Source organism: Pseudorasbora parva, chromosome 14 (assembly GCF_024679245.1).
Source record: "Pseudorasbora parva isolate DD20220531a chromosome 14, ASM2467924v1, whole genome shotgun sequence".
NCBI classification, from domain to species: domain Eukaryota; kingdom Metazoa; phylum Chordata; class Actinopteri; order Cypriniformes; family Gobionidae; genus Pseudorasbora; species Pseudorasbora parva.
In genome coordinates this window covers 6,131,629-6,145,796 of record NC_090185.1, presented here as the reverse complement: position 1 = coordinate 6,145,796, position 14,168 = coordinate 6,131,629, and the positions used below count along the sequence as shown (strand labels likewise).

Here is a 14,168-nt window from a genome sequence, read left to right as displayed (position 1 = left end):
CTTCAGTACTCTGTCTGGGACTGCGGTATATTCTTCGGTTTTCTCAGAACAAATTTTAACCAGTCCAATCAGCGAACAGAGGGAGTGGCTGAGAACGATGACGTTGATGTTGTGCGCTAGTTTGAGTTGTAGTTCAGTAATGACAGTGGTGGAGAAAGATGCAAGAGAAGCCGTTCATTCCGTTGAGGCACTGTTCCCGAATATCCCGAAGTTAAAGCCGGAGCAAGAACAAACTTTGCTGGGGTTTGTTGGTGACTTTGATGTTGTAGCCCTCCTCCCCACAGAGTTCAGGAAAACTTCCAGCTCGCTCCGTTAGTGAGGAGCCCGTAAGGAGTTGGCTGAACCATATTCGGACGGTATTATTTCTTGTGGGGTCGGAAGGTATTATCATCATTTACAGGGGCTAGTCAGTGATTTTATTGCCATCTGTTTCCCACCACATGTGTAAAAATCTTCAGCCGAATTACCTACTGCTTTTAACAAACTGTAATTGTTGTCCGAATCCACATATCTGAGTTTAAGAATGTATCACTTCAAAACAAAACATTACAAGAGCAATATATTTCTGAATTATTGAATTGGGCCGTTATTTATGCCAGCATTTATTCTTATCATACCAACCAAGCATATATTTTATTTACAGCATACAATCATGTTACGCACCCGATCATAAAACTCTCCCCTCCACTGTGAATCAATCACAATCCGAATGCACACGTTTTAGGTTTTATCACTGAGGTGGCGTGCACATTTATTTTTATGGATTTCCATGTGAGAAACAAAGGCAAACAGTGCATGACATGCATCACGACCAAACTTTAGCGATTGGTTATGGCAGATCCAGAGTGGCTTTGGGTAGATCCAATAGTTTTACACTTCAACAGAGTACCCACCTTCACGGAAGTAAACGCTTGTCAATGGAGAGTGGCCAGACTGTCTGTACAAATGAAATATATAAGAGTCTGGTAAGACCAGGCTAATGTTTACCACTGTGTGGGATCCCCTCTTCTTTTTATAACAGTCTGCAAACATCTGGGGACTGAGGAGACAAGTTGCTCAAGTTTAGGAATAGGAATGTTGTCCCATTCTTGTCTAATACAGGCTTCTAGTTGCTCAACTGTCTTAGGTCTTCTTTGTCGCATCTTCCTCTTTACGATGCACCAAATGTTTTCTATGGGTGAAAGATCTGGACTGCAGGCTGGCCATTTCATTACCCGGATCCTTCTTCTACGCAGCCATGATGTTGTAATTGATGCAGTATGCGGTCTGGCATTGTTGGAAAATAAAAGGTCTTTCCTGGAAGAGACAACGTCTGGATGGGAGCATATGTTGTTCTAGAACTTGGATATACTTTTCAGCATAGATGGTCCCTTTCCAGATGTGTAAGCTCCCCATGCCACACACACTCATGCAGCCCCATACCATCAGCGATGCAGGACTGAGAGCTGAGAACAACTTGGGTTGTCCTTGTCATCTTTAGTCCGGATGACATGGCGTCCCAGTTTTCCAAAAACAACTTCAAATTTTGATTCGTCTGACCACAGAACAGTTTGCCACAGTCCATTTTAAACGAGCCTTGGCTCGGAGAAAACGCCTGCACTTCTGGATTATGTTTAGATATGGCTTCTTTTTTGACCTATAGAGTTTTAGTCGGCAACGGCGAATGGCACGGTGGATTAAGTTTACCGACAATGTTTTCTGGAAGTATTCCTGAGCCCATGATGTGATCTCCATTACAGTAGTATTCCTGTATGTGATGCAGTGCCGTCTAAGAGCCCGAAGATCACGGGCAGTCAGTATGGTTTTCCGGCCTTGACCCTTACACACAGAGATCGTTCCAGATTCTCTGAATATTTGGATGATGCTATGCACTGTAGATGATGATAACTTCAAACTCTTTGCAATTTTTCTCTGAGAAACTCCTTTCTGATATTGCTCCAATATTTATGCCAAAGGGAATTGGTGATCCTCGGCCCATCTTGACTTCTGAGACACACTGCCACTCTGATAGGCTGTTTTTATACCCAATCATGTTGCCAATTGACCTAATAAGTTGCAAATTGGTCCTCCAGATGTTCCTTATGTGTACATTTAACTTTTCCGGCCTCTTATTGTTACCTGTCCCAATTTTTTGGGAATGTGTAGCTGTCATGAAATCAAAAATGAGCCAATATTTGGCATGGCATTTCAAAATGTCTCAATTTCAACATTTGATATGTTATCTGTATTCTGTTGTGAATAAAATATAAGTTTATGAGATTTGTAAATTATTGCATTCCTTATTTATTCACAATTTGTACAGTGTCCCAACTTTTTTGGAATCGGGTTTGTAGATCTATTTCTTACTTCAATTATCATCTTTGTGCTGCTGCAGAATATTATTCACTTCACATTTAGAAGTATTTTAGTATTTTCTTCATCAAACTAACATCGTTATTTTAAAGCTTAAATCTGTGTAAAACTCTGTTCTTCAGGTGCTGCAGGAGTGAAGTCAGTATCAGTGGCCATCACATTTCCCCAAAAAATATGGTCCTCTAAACGCCCTGAATGTTTCGCCAAATAATATCCCCAAACTGTTTAAAGAACTCCACATCATGACCAGGAACGTGAAATTTCTGGAGTTAGTGAAGGAGGGAGATTCAGTCACACTAGACTCTGATCTTACTGAAATGAAGGATAATGATGAGATTCAGTGGAATCACTTTAATCGCTGAAATCATTAAACGGGTTGGCAGCTTTACTGTATACGATGTTCTTGTTATCTTTATTCTCTAATGTTTTCCAGCTCATCTGCCTGTTCCTGTCATCAGCACATTAGACTGGCCTTCATCATCGTCATAATCAGATTTACCAGACTCAACATATGGACATCACTCAACTCTGTCACCCATGTGCAGGTACGGCTGATATTAGTTGATGTCATATTAGCGTTTATTGACTGTAACGGATTCACAGAGGCAGGATTCAATTGCAAGTAACTCAGTTTAATTTGACAGATAGTGTCACAGAAGTCAAAACTCAGAACACTGAAGAAGTCCGGGTAAGACGGAGCAGTGAGAGAGGCTCTGTTGGTGACACGGGCAGGCTGTGAGCAGCTGTGACTCGGGAGATCGGTAGAGGTAATCCGGGAAGGGATCCAGCGTTTCACGGAAGGGGGAAACGATAACCAACACGGAGACACAAGGGGAAACATCCAACAACGCTCTGACAAAGACAAGAGAGAAACAGAGAGACTAAATAGGGTGAAGGTGATGAGTTGCAGCTGGTGCAGGTGATCAGCCACAGGTGCGTGATGAGCCAATCCCAGGCTCCGCCCTCACCTACATTCAACACGCACCCAAGAGTGAGACAGGGAATCCATGAACCGTGACAGTACCCCTCCCCCTAGGAGCGTCCCCTGACGCTCCCAGCCGACCTTACCTGTTGATTGTAATCATCAATAAGGGAGTGATCCAGAATGTCCCTAGCAGGAACCCAACTTCTCTCCTCCGGACCGTAACCTTCCCAGTCCACCAAGTACTGGAAACCGCGTCCCCTCCGTCTAGAATCCAGAATGCGATTAACCGAATACGTTGGTTCCCCATCTACGAGTCGCGGCGGTGGGGGAACCGGGACTGGCGGATTAAGGTGGGAGTGAAAAACAGGCTTGAATTTGGATACATGGAAGGCGGGATGAATCCTCCTGTACGCCGGAGGGAGTTTGAGGCGGACTGTCACCGGACTAATGATCTTGGTGACAGTGAACGGGCCGATAAATTTGGGAGCAAGTTTATTAGATACGGAGCGGAGAGGAATGTTCTTGGTAGAAAGCCACACTTTTTGACCCACGACGTAAACGGGAGGCTTAGACCGGTGGCGATCGGCTTTAGCCTTGGTGCGCGCTCCCACCTGGAGCAGAGTCTCACGGGCTCTGGTCCATGTGCGATGACACCTCTGGATAAAGGCGTGAACAGAGGGGACCGCGACCTCGGAATCCAGACTAGGAAAAATAGGTGGCTGGTAACCTACACTACACTCAAATGGCGAAAGGCCCGTAGATGACACTGGTAACGAGTTATGAGCGTACTCAACCATAGAGAGTTGCTGGCTCCAGGATGAAGGATTCTTGGATACCAAACATCGCAACACTCTTTCCAGATCCTGATTGGCTCTCTCGGTCTGACCGTTGCTTTGGGGGTGATAACCCGAAGACAGACTAACCGTGGCTCCTAGTAATTTACAAAACTCCTGCCAAAATTTGGACACAAATTGGGAACCTCTGTCGGAGACCACGTCCATCGGGAGGCCATGTAACCGAAAGACGTGGTCTACTACAGATACGGCTGTCTCCTTGGCTGAGGGTAATTTGGGCAAGGGAATGAAATGTGCTGCCTTCGAGAATCGGTCCACGACGGTCAAAACGACCGTCTTGCCCTGGGAGGGCGGGAGGGCGGTAACAAAATCTAGAGCGATGTGGGACCAGGGTCTCGAAGGAACAGACAACGGCTGAAGTAACCCATGGGGAGGTTGGTTAGATGTCTTACCAACCGCACAGACCGAGCAAGCCAAAACAAAACTGCGAATGTCGCGAGCCATAAGTGGCCACCAAAATCGTTGCTTTATTAAACTGCAAGTGCGGTTTACCCCTGGATGACAAGCAATGTTGGAGCAGTGACCCCATTTGAGGACCTCGGATCTTAACCCCTCCGGAACGAACAAACAACTCGGTGGGCCGCCGGGCGGGGGCGCTACCCCTTCTAAGGCCACTTTGACCTTCGATTCGATCTCCCATGTGAGTGTAGAGATAACTATCTTCTCTGGCAAAATACACTCGGGAGTAACCGGGCGTTCGGAAGCATCAAAAATACGAGATAAAGAGTCGGGTTTGATGTTTTTAGACCCGGGGCGGTACGAGAGAACAAAGTCAAAACGTCCGAAAAAAAGTGCCCACCGAGCCTGCCTGGAGTTGAGCCTTTTAGCAGATCTAATATATTCAAGGTTCTTATGATCCGTCCATACAATAAAAGGTACCCCCGACCCTTCAAGCCAATGACGCCACTCCTCCAACGCTAACTTGACGGCCAACAACTCTCTGTTACCAATGTCATAATTGCGTTCGGCAGGAGAAAGACGATGGGAGAAAAACGCGCACGGGTGCATCTTGTCATCTGAGGGAGAGCGCTGTGAAAGAACCGCTCCTACCCCCACCTCTGACGCGTCGACCTCTACCACGAACTGACGTGTGGAATCAGGGGCGACTAAGATGGGAGCCGAAACAAAGCGGCTTTTCAGTTTGGCGAATACAGCCTCGGCTGTATCGGACCACCTGAACGTCGTTCGGGGAGAGGTCAAGGCAGTCAGAGGTGCGGCTAGTTGGCTGAAATTGCGAATAAAACGCCGATAGAAATTGGCGAACCCCAGAAACCTCTGTAGGGCCTTACGGGAATCTGGACTTGGCCAATCCATCACAGCCTTAACCTTGTCGGGATCCATGCGCATTCCCTCCGATGACACGATGTACCCTAAAAAAGGAACAGACTGTGCATGAAAAGCGCATTTCTCCGCCTTGACAAAAAGCCCATTCTCTAGCAACCTCTGAAGCACTCGTCTGACGTGTCGAACATGTTCCTGGAGAGACGAAGAAAAAATCAAAATGTCATCCAGGTAGACATATATGAATTGGTCGACCATGTCTCTCAACACATCATTGACGAGTGCCTGGAAAACCGCTGGGGAGTTGGAAAGGCCGAAAGGCATGACCAAATATTCAAAATGCCCCCTGGGGGTGTTAAATGCGGTTTTCCATTCATCCCCCTCCCTGATACGAACCAAATGATAAGCGTTACGTAAGTCCAACTTCGTGAAGACGGATGCTCCCTGTAACCTCTCGAAAGCTGAAGACATCAACGGCAAAGGATAGGTATTCTTTACCGTGATGTTATTCAGCCCTCGGTAATCAATGCAAGGTCGCAGAGAACCATCCTTCTTCCCCACGAAGAAGAACCCCGCCCCCGCTGGAGAAGAGGAAGGGCGGATGAATTTGGAGGCTAGAGAATCAGAAATATATTTCTCCATGGCCTCCCTCTCTGGAATAGAAAGAGAGTATAGTTTGCCCTTAGGCGGAGACTTACCTGGGAGTAAATCTATAGCACAGTCATAGGGACGATGCGGAGGAAGAGAAGCAGCTCGGGACTTACTGAACACTTCCTTCAGGTCGAGGTACTCCGGAGGCACGTTAGATAGATTCACCGTCTCACTCTGAAAAACAGAACGAGACACAGACGAACAAGCAGACACCAAACAAGACTCATAACACTTATCACTCCACGCAGACACAGAGTTTTGTCCCCAGTCAACCCTTGGGTTATGTAACTCCAGCCAAGGGTGACCGAGGACAATGGGAGCCAAAGGGGAGTCCAGGATAAAAAATGAAATGAGTTCAGTGTGGTTGCCAGACGTGATCAGTGTAAGTGGTTCAGTGGTGAATGAAATGTCAGGGAGAACTTGTCCGTTGAGTGCGTTGACAGAGATGGTGTTCTTAAGTGCAATGGTGGGTATTTTGAGTTTGTGTGCAAGGGCAGAGTCAAGAAAGTTACCCTCCGCTCCCGAGTCGAGGAGTGCTGGGCTGGAAAATTCCTGGGCTGCCCACAGCAATCTCACCGGAAGGAGAGTGGAGGATGAGGTCTTTTCCACGGAGATCCCGCCCGACAGTAGCCTTCTCCTTACCGCCGGGCGTGGTCCTCTTACCGGGCAGGAGTCTAGCAGGTGTCCGGTCCCGCCGCAGTAGAGGCAAAGACCACGGGATCTCCGTCTCGCTCTCTCCTCCCGGGAGAGCCGAGCTCGACCCACCTGCATGGGCTCCGGGTCGAAGGTGTAGCTGACCGCATCCGCAGCGTTAGCCTGAGGGCATTCGACACTCTTTTGCTGAAACTCCATCCTGGATCTCAGTCGACTCAGACGAGCGTCCACCCTCAACGCCAGTTCGATCAGTCCGTCAATCTTCTCCGGAAGGTCGATCATGAAAATCTCTTTCTGGATGCGGTCAGCCAGCCCATGCAGGAACATGTCCCACTGTGCCTCCTCGTTCCACTTGCACTCGGCGGCCAGGGTGCGGAACTCGATGGAATAATCCGAGACCGAGCGGTTACCTTGACGGAGCTCTGCGAGTTGACGTGCCGCTTCTCTTCCGGTTACCGCTCGGTCAAACACCCTTCTCATCTCCGCCGCCAGCGTCTGGAACGAGGAGCTGCAAGGATGTTGATTTTCCCACACCGCCGTTCCCCAAAGTGCGGCTCGTCCGGAGAGCAGGGTGAGGACGAATGCCACCTTGGATCTCTCCGTGTTGAAAGTCTGCGGTTGAAGAGCGAAAAACAAGGAACACTTGGTAAGGAAGGCTCTGCAATAATTGCTCTCACCGGCATAACTCTCAGGGGTAGGCAGACGTGGTTCCGGTTGCCGCGATGCGGATGGTGTGTGGGGGGTCGGCGGTGGGTCGGGCACAGTGGGACCGACGAGTTGTTGCATCTGTTGGGTCAGCTCGGCCACCCGTGCCACCAAAGTGTGTACTGCCTGTCCTGTGGCAGTTAAGTTCGCCTCCTGCTGGTCCAGTCTCTCGTTGCTGCTGGTCAGTAGGGCGTTGATACTCGCTGAATCCATGGTTGGTCAGAGCGTTCTGTAACGGATTCACAGAGGCAGGATTCAATTGCAAGTAACTCAGTTTAATTTGACAGATAGTGTCACAGAAGTCAAAACTCAGAACACTGAAGAAGTCCGGGTAAGACGGAGCAGTGAGAGAGGCTCTGTTGGTGACACGGGCAGGCTGTGAGCAGCTGTGACTCGGGAGATCGGTAGAGGTAATCCGGGAAGGGATCCAGCGTTTCACGGAAGGGGGAAACGATAACCAACACGGAGACACAAGGGGAAACATCCAACAACGCTCTGACAAAGACAAGAGAGAAACAGAGAGACTAAATAGGGTGAAGGTGATGAGTTGCAGCTGGTGCAGGTGATCAGCCACAGGTGCGTGATGAGCCAATCCCAGGCTCCGCCCTCACCTACATTCAACACGCACCCAAGAGTGAGACAGGGAATCCATGAACCGTGACATTGACTGAGCTGATCGCAGTTTTAATTTTTATGTCCACTGTGGTCATACTAAAGTTGTGATCCGATTAGTCCTCACTGTTCTGGTGAGGGTAGTGTCAATTTTCTGGTTTATGACAGGATCATAACACAGGAGATGAGAGAGCGCTCAGAAAAGCAGTGTGACTAACCAGACTTCTCAAATAAACACAGGGCTTATACAGTTGTGGTAAGAATTACTGGCACCCCATGTAAATATGAGCAAAGATGGTTGTAAAAATAAATCTGCATTTTTTATATTTTTTTTATTAAAATAATTCCCAACAATCTAACCTTTCATTGAAGTAAATAATTTTAAGTAGGGGTAAGTCATATTATGAAATAAATGCTTTTCTCCAAAACACGTTGGCCATAGTTATTGGCACCCTTTTATGAAATACATTTTGCAACGTCCTTTTACCAAAATAACAACTCTGAGTCTTCTCCTATAATGCCTGATGAGTTTGGAGAACACCTGACAAGAGATCAGAGACCATTCCTCCATACAGAATCTCTCCAGATCCATGTTGGTGCTTCTTCTCTTCAGTTCTCTCTCCTCAATTTCTGTAGGGTTCAGCTCAGGGAACTGGCATGGCAAAGCTTCATTTTGGATCGTTGTCTGATGGAAGATCCAACCATTGCCCATTATAAGATTTCTAATAGAAGCCGTCAGGTTTAGATTTTTTGATCTTTTGGTATTTGCTAGAATCCATGATACCATGTATCTGAACAAGATGTCCAGGAATAAAATAGGCCTGCAACATCAAATTTCTATCAGTATTGGCGCAATAATTCCGATCTTTCATGTATTCTTACTCTTGTGTAATCGACGCCCCATCCTAAATAAATCTGTCTCTTCCTTGATACCCGGAAATTTTGAATATTCCAATCTAATATGATTTCTGACCTGTGAGGTTGCCAGAATAATAATCTAACACGGTGTGTTAATAGGCCAGAGGAGAACTGGCACCCCGACTGAGTCTGGTTTCTCCCAAGGTTTATTTTTCTCCATCATGCCCTGATGGAGTTTTGGTTCCTTGCCACTGTCGCCTTTGGCTTGGCTTGCTCAGTTGGGGACACTAAAATTTCGATTAAAGTTATTCAACTAATTATACAAATAACATTTATGAATTAGGTTTTATTTAATTCTATAAACTATAATACTGATATGCCAACATTGTAGCTATATGATAAATGAAAATAAGCTGATAACATCACTGTTTTCTCCAAAACGACTGTACAGCCAAATCTAATTTTGTTGCAATATTATCCTGTTTGACACAATCGTGATTGTAAAAGAGCTATATAAATAAAGTTGATTGATTGATTGAGTATTGGGTATGACTGTATGAGGTAATTTTTATCCCTGTTAGCTGCCTAAAAGCTCTTTTTTATAGTTTCATCTGACCATAAATCCATGTCCCGTCTGAATCTGAATAAGATGGAGTTTGTTTCTGGATGAGGGAGGATCATTTTTCTTGAAACCCTCCAAAACCACATGTGGTGATGTAGGGTTTAAAAAATATTTGACCCCAAAACACTCAATTAATCTCTGCGATTCTCAATCTGTGAGAGACATCATAGCTAGACAGTTTCAAGTTCCTAGTCACCCTGGTGTGCCAAAACTGTAAATATTAATAGGAATATACTTCAGAGATATTTTACTCATAAAAAATTCTAGTGGTGCTAATGATTGTGGGCAATGTGTTTTGGAGAGAAAAACATTTCATAATGTGAGTTTCCTCTCACATTCAATTCTCTTACTTCAAATAAAGGTTTGATTTTTGTAACCTCTCATAGAGTTCTTAGGGTTGGCCTCTAGGACCGTGTCAGAACTGGTGAAGTGTTAAATAATGGCTCCGTTGGCCATAATAACAGGGCAGGCAGGAAATCCCAGATTGATCATTGGTCATAATAGAACTGAATGAGAGTTCATAGGTGACCACTGTGGTCGTATCAGGGCATACAGGGAAGTTACAGGGACAGAGGTGATCACTGTGGTTGTGTCATAATGGACTGAGTTCATGAGCAGACGCCACCACCTCAGGAGAAGTAGATGAAGTGTGAACGGCCCACCAAACAAGATAGCAGTTGAAAGCACAGCGGATGGTGGAAGGAACTCAAAGCCCCCTTGACTCAGAAACAATAGATTCTGGCAACACCAGGCTAAAAGGTGCTGAGATGACCAGGCTAGGAACCACTGACCTTGAATGCTCTGGGCTTGAGGATGATTTTGGGACCATTGAGATGCCAGCTGTTCGCACCAACATCAGTGGTTAGTTCGCCAAACTAAAGCCAGTTTCAAACGCCCAGGGACTGCCTTAGTAACTTTAAGTGCAGTGTCCATGTCATGAAGAGGCTCTGGCGTGGCGGAGTACCAAATTTGCCAAAGTACCAAAATTTGCAATCAAAAGTCAGAGATCTCATCATGAGCTCAAGCATTTCTCATCAAATTTCCCCAAGACCAAATATCAGAGGCAGCAATGTTTCTCTAAATTATTACATTTACAGTTACTGTATGTTCTCATTAACTCTCACTTGTGAATTTTGTTGTAACAACACAAGCATAAATAATTCATATTTTTTTGAGTCAAAAGGGATCCTGCAGTGGTTTTTCTCTTTTATTTTATCTGTTCAAACATCAGTGTGTCTGGTTTTATCTGGCGGGTGTTAAACAGCGTCTGCTGGATGTCTGTGGTTGATGTGTGTGTCAGCAGTGTGTGGCTGAAGTGTTACTTCACTTTATCTCCTGCTAATAAGAAGCTCATAAAAACATAAAAACACCTTTACACTGAAATAAAGTGAATCCATCAACAGTCCAATAAGAGTCACAGGTCAGAGGTCAGATATTATTGACAGCTCACAGCACTAAATAACACACCAGTATATACTATTAGTTTTCATTCAGGGCCAGAATTCATTTGAAAATGTACGATCAGCAAAAGCTTGTTGATGTCCGTGATGTTAAAGGAGACGGATGTGTGAGGTTAGGGGGAGGATTCACACACAACCAGATAAATATCACAGTTCAGTGCTTCAGATCAATCTTTCAGACATTTGAAGAGTCACTATCGTTGGCTTTTCAGTGAACCGATGAAGAAAATGTTTCTCAGATTAGTTTTGGTCTGTTTGTGGCGTCTGGATGGTGAGTTTTAAATGTGTTTTTTATGGCTTCACTTGTTTCTGTTCTGGTATCATGTGATAAATTACTGGTTAAATGAGTTAGAGAAGATTAACATTCACTGTTAGTGTCAGCAACGGTGGCTGTAGTGAAGCGCACGACTCAGGAAATAACTCAAAGAACAGTCTTTACTCTAATAATCCACACAATACACAGGAGAATCATGGGGAGAAACACAAGCACGTAACGTAGACGATACCGGACGATGAGCTGAACAGAACTCAGGGTTTAAATAACAGGGAGATCATGGGAAGAACAGAAACAGGTCTGGGATTAATGAACTAATGATAGAGAACATAGGCCAATGGAAACAGAGAGAAAACTAAACCTGAACAGAACAAACACGTTACAGTTCGTCTCATATAGAAATAATTCAGATGTGATATTACTGTCAGATCAAGTTTGAGTTCAGCTCTAAACTCAGTTATTATGGATTGATTAAATAAAGTAATATGAATATGAAGTTCAGATACTCGACAGCATTAGTCTGAGTGTGACATTAAACATTAAAGTAAAAGTGTCTTTAGTTATTGTTCCATATATAAATCTATTTCTCTTTTCATTCATCATCTTTTGTCTTTGTGCTGCTGCGGAATATTATAATCTTCACATTTAAATGAATAAAAGTATTTTAGTGAAGCTTCATCAAACCAATATCAAGTTATTTTAAAGCTTTATTCTGTGACAAACTTCAGGTTCTAGATCAGTGCGTAATGATGTGAAGTCGGTGTCAGTGAATGAGGGAGATTCAGTCACTCTAGACTCTGATTTCACTGAACTGAAGGATGATGATCTGATTCAGTGGGGATTTAACACTTTAATCGCTGAAATAAATGTTACGGCCAACAGCTTCACTGTATATGATGATGTTCTTGATGGGAGATTCAGAGACAGACTGAAGCTGAACAATCAAACTGGATCTCTGACCATCACAAACGTCACAATGAAACATGCTGGAGATTATGAACTAGACATCAAAAGTGTGTGGGTTGAATTCCTTCTCACTGTCATTGGTGAGTTCAAAAACATTTACACCTGTTATTTATTTTTGTTTTGTGTTGTTTTTTTTATGAAAAAAGTTAAATTAGTTCATACAACATTTTGGTTGTTTTAAAAAAAAAAAATTATGATATTATTAATTTCAAATTTAAATTTAAGCTATTTAATTTAATAAACCATTATAAACGGTTTCTGTTTGTTCTCTCTCTCTCTCTCTCTCTCTCTCTCTCTCTCTCTGTCTCTCTCTCTCTCTCTCTCTCTCTCTCTCTCTCTCTCTCTGTGTGTGTGTGTGTGTTTGATGATTCAGTGTCACTGAATGAGGGAGATTCAGTCACTCTAGACTGTGGTCTCACTGAAATAAAGGATGATGATCTGATTCAGTGGTGGTTTGAAAACACTTTCATCGCTGAAATCAATAAACGGGCCGACAGCTTCACTGTATATGATGATGTTCTTGATGGGAGATTCAGAGACAGACTGAAGCTGGACAATCAAACTGGATCTCTGACCATCACAAACATCACAACTGAACATGCTGGAGATTATAGACTAGACATCACCTTTATCAGCAGGCGTTGTTATATTCGTCTCGCTGTATACAGTGAGTTAAATATCAGTTTTAGCTTTTTATTTATTACATTCAGATCTAAAAAAAGCATCATGTATCTAATTAGTTAAAATTATTTTTACATTAACATCAGGTTTATATTTCACTTTCTCTATCAGAGTTTTAAATGCTCTACTTTTGATCAGTTTTGGTTCCTCTCGATGTTTCTTCCTCGTCTGCTTGAATATCTTCACTCATCCTCATTTCTCTTTATTCTCTCATGTTTTCAGCTCGTCTGCCTGTTCCTGTCATCAGCAGTAACTCTTCAAACTGTTCTTCATCTTCATCATCCTCATATTGTTCACTGGTGTGTTCATCAGTGGTGAATGTGAGTCATGTGACTCTCTCCTGGTTCAAAGGAAACAGTTTATTGTCCAGCATCAGTGCGTCTGATCTCAGCATCAGTCTCTCTCTACCTCTGGAGGTGGAATATCAGGATAAAAACACCTACAGCTGTGTGCTGAACAATCCCATCAGCCACCAGACTCAACATCTGGACATCACTCAACTCTGTCACACATGTGCAGGTACGGCAGCACGGCTGATATTAGTTGATGTCAGCGCTGATATTAGCGTTTATTGACTGAGCTGATCTCAATTTGATGTTTTTATTCCTCAGTCCACTGCTGTGGTCCCACTGAAGCTGTGATCCGATTGGTCCTCTCTGCTCTGGTGGGTGTGGCTACTGTCATGCTTGTGGTTTATGAGATCAGATCCAGAAGAGCTGAACGAGATCAAGCTCATATTCACACATCAGGTTCATGATTGATGATGGCATTTCTCACAAACTGATTTTGAAGTTTTCAAAAGTCTTTCCACTTTTTATCTTCATTGTAAGATTTATAAATGTATGGCTTAGTGTGCTCATCTTTTTTAGGAAGTATTGAAATCTAAAGTAGAAAGCTGAACTTTAAAGATTCTTCTAAAAAGATTATTTAAGCTTCTGCTCCTCTTTCAGTGCCAGATCTCACCTCTACTGCTGTATATCTGTCATATGTATTTTCTTGCCTTTATCAATAAAGTTTTCTCACTCTGAGGTTCAAGAGTCTCTCCATGTTTTATTACATTTATTATGTTGAGCGCCTCCTAGAGGAATACAGACTTTATGTGTATTTTAAAGTTTTAGAGTTCAGCAGTGTGCCACATATAAAACTTTACATATTTTAAACATTATCTAAAATATGATTTGTAAATGTTTACATTATTATGTCAAATCTCCACTCAGCCATAGGGGTGGAGGGCCAAATCTGAGGATCTCCAGTGAAGCTGGCGGTGAGATGA

At 43.9% G+C, this 14,168-nt stretch overlaps 1 protein-coding gene across 1 annotated transcript; it reads left to right on the top strand.

The window, feature by feature from the left end:
• The first annotated feature begins 7,233 nt into the window (after positions 1-7,233).
• On the top strand, positions 7,234-13,654 carry LOC137039677 (SLAM family member 5-like). Its single transcript, XM_067414951.1, has 4 exons — positions 7,234-7,288; positions 11,977-12,294; positions 13,118-13,414; positions 13,507-13,654. The coding sequence occupies exons 1-4, from the start codon at positions 7,234-7,236 to the stop codon at positions 13,650-13,652; spliced, it is 816 nt and encodes a 271-aa protein (XP_067271052.1). The 3' UTR covers positions 13,653-13,654.
• Positions 13,655-14,168: the final 514 nt, after the last annotated feature.

Excerpts from the sequence above, each read along its gene's own strand:
- LOC137039677 (XM_067414951.1), top strand. The coding sequence starts at position 7,234 with ATGTTGATTTTCCCACACCGCCGTTCCCCAAAGTGCGGCTCGTCCGGA. Across the intron at positions 12,295-13,117 it reads ATTCCTTCTCACTGTCATTG|CTCGTCTGCCTGTTCCTGTC; the intron begins GTGAGTTCAAAA and ends TCATGTTTTCAG. Across the intron at positions 13,415-13,506 it reads ACTCTGTCACACATGTGCAG|TCCACTGCTGTGGTCCCACT; the intron begins GTACGGCAGCAC and ends TTTATTCCTCAG.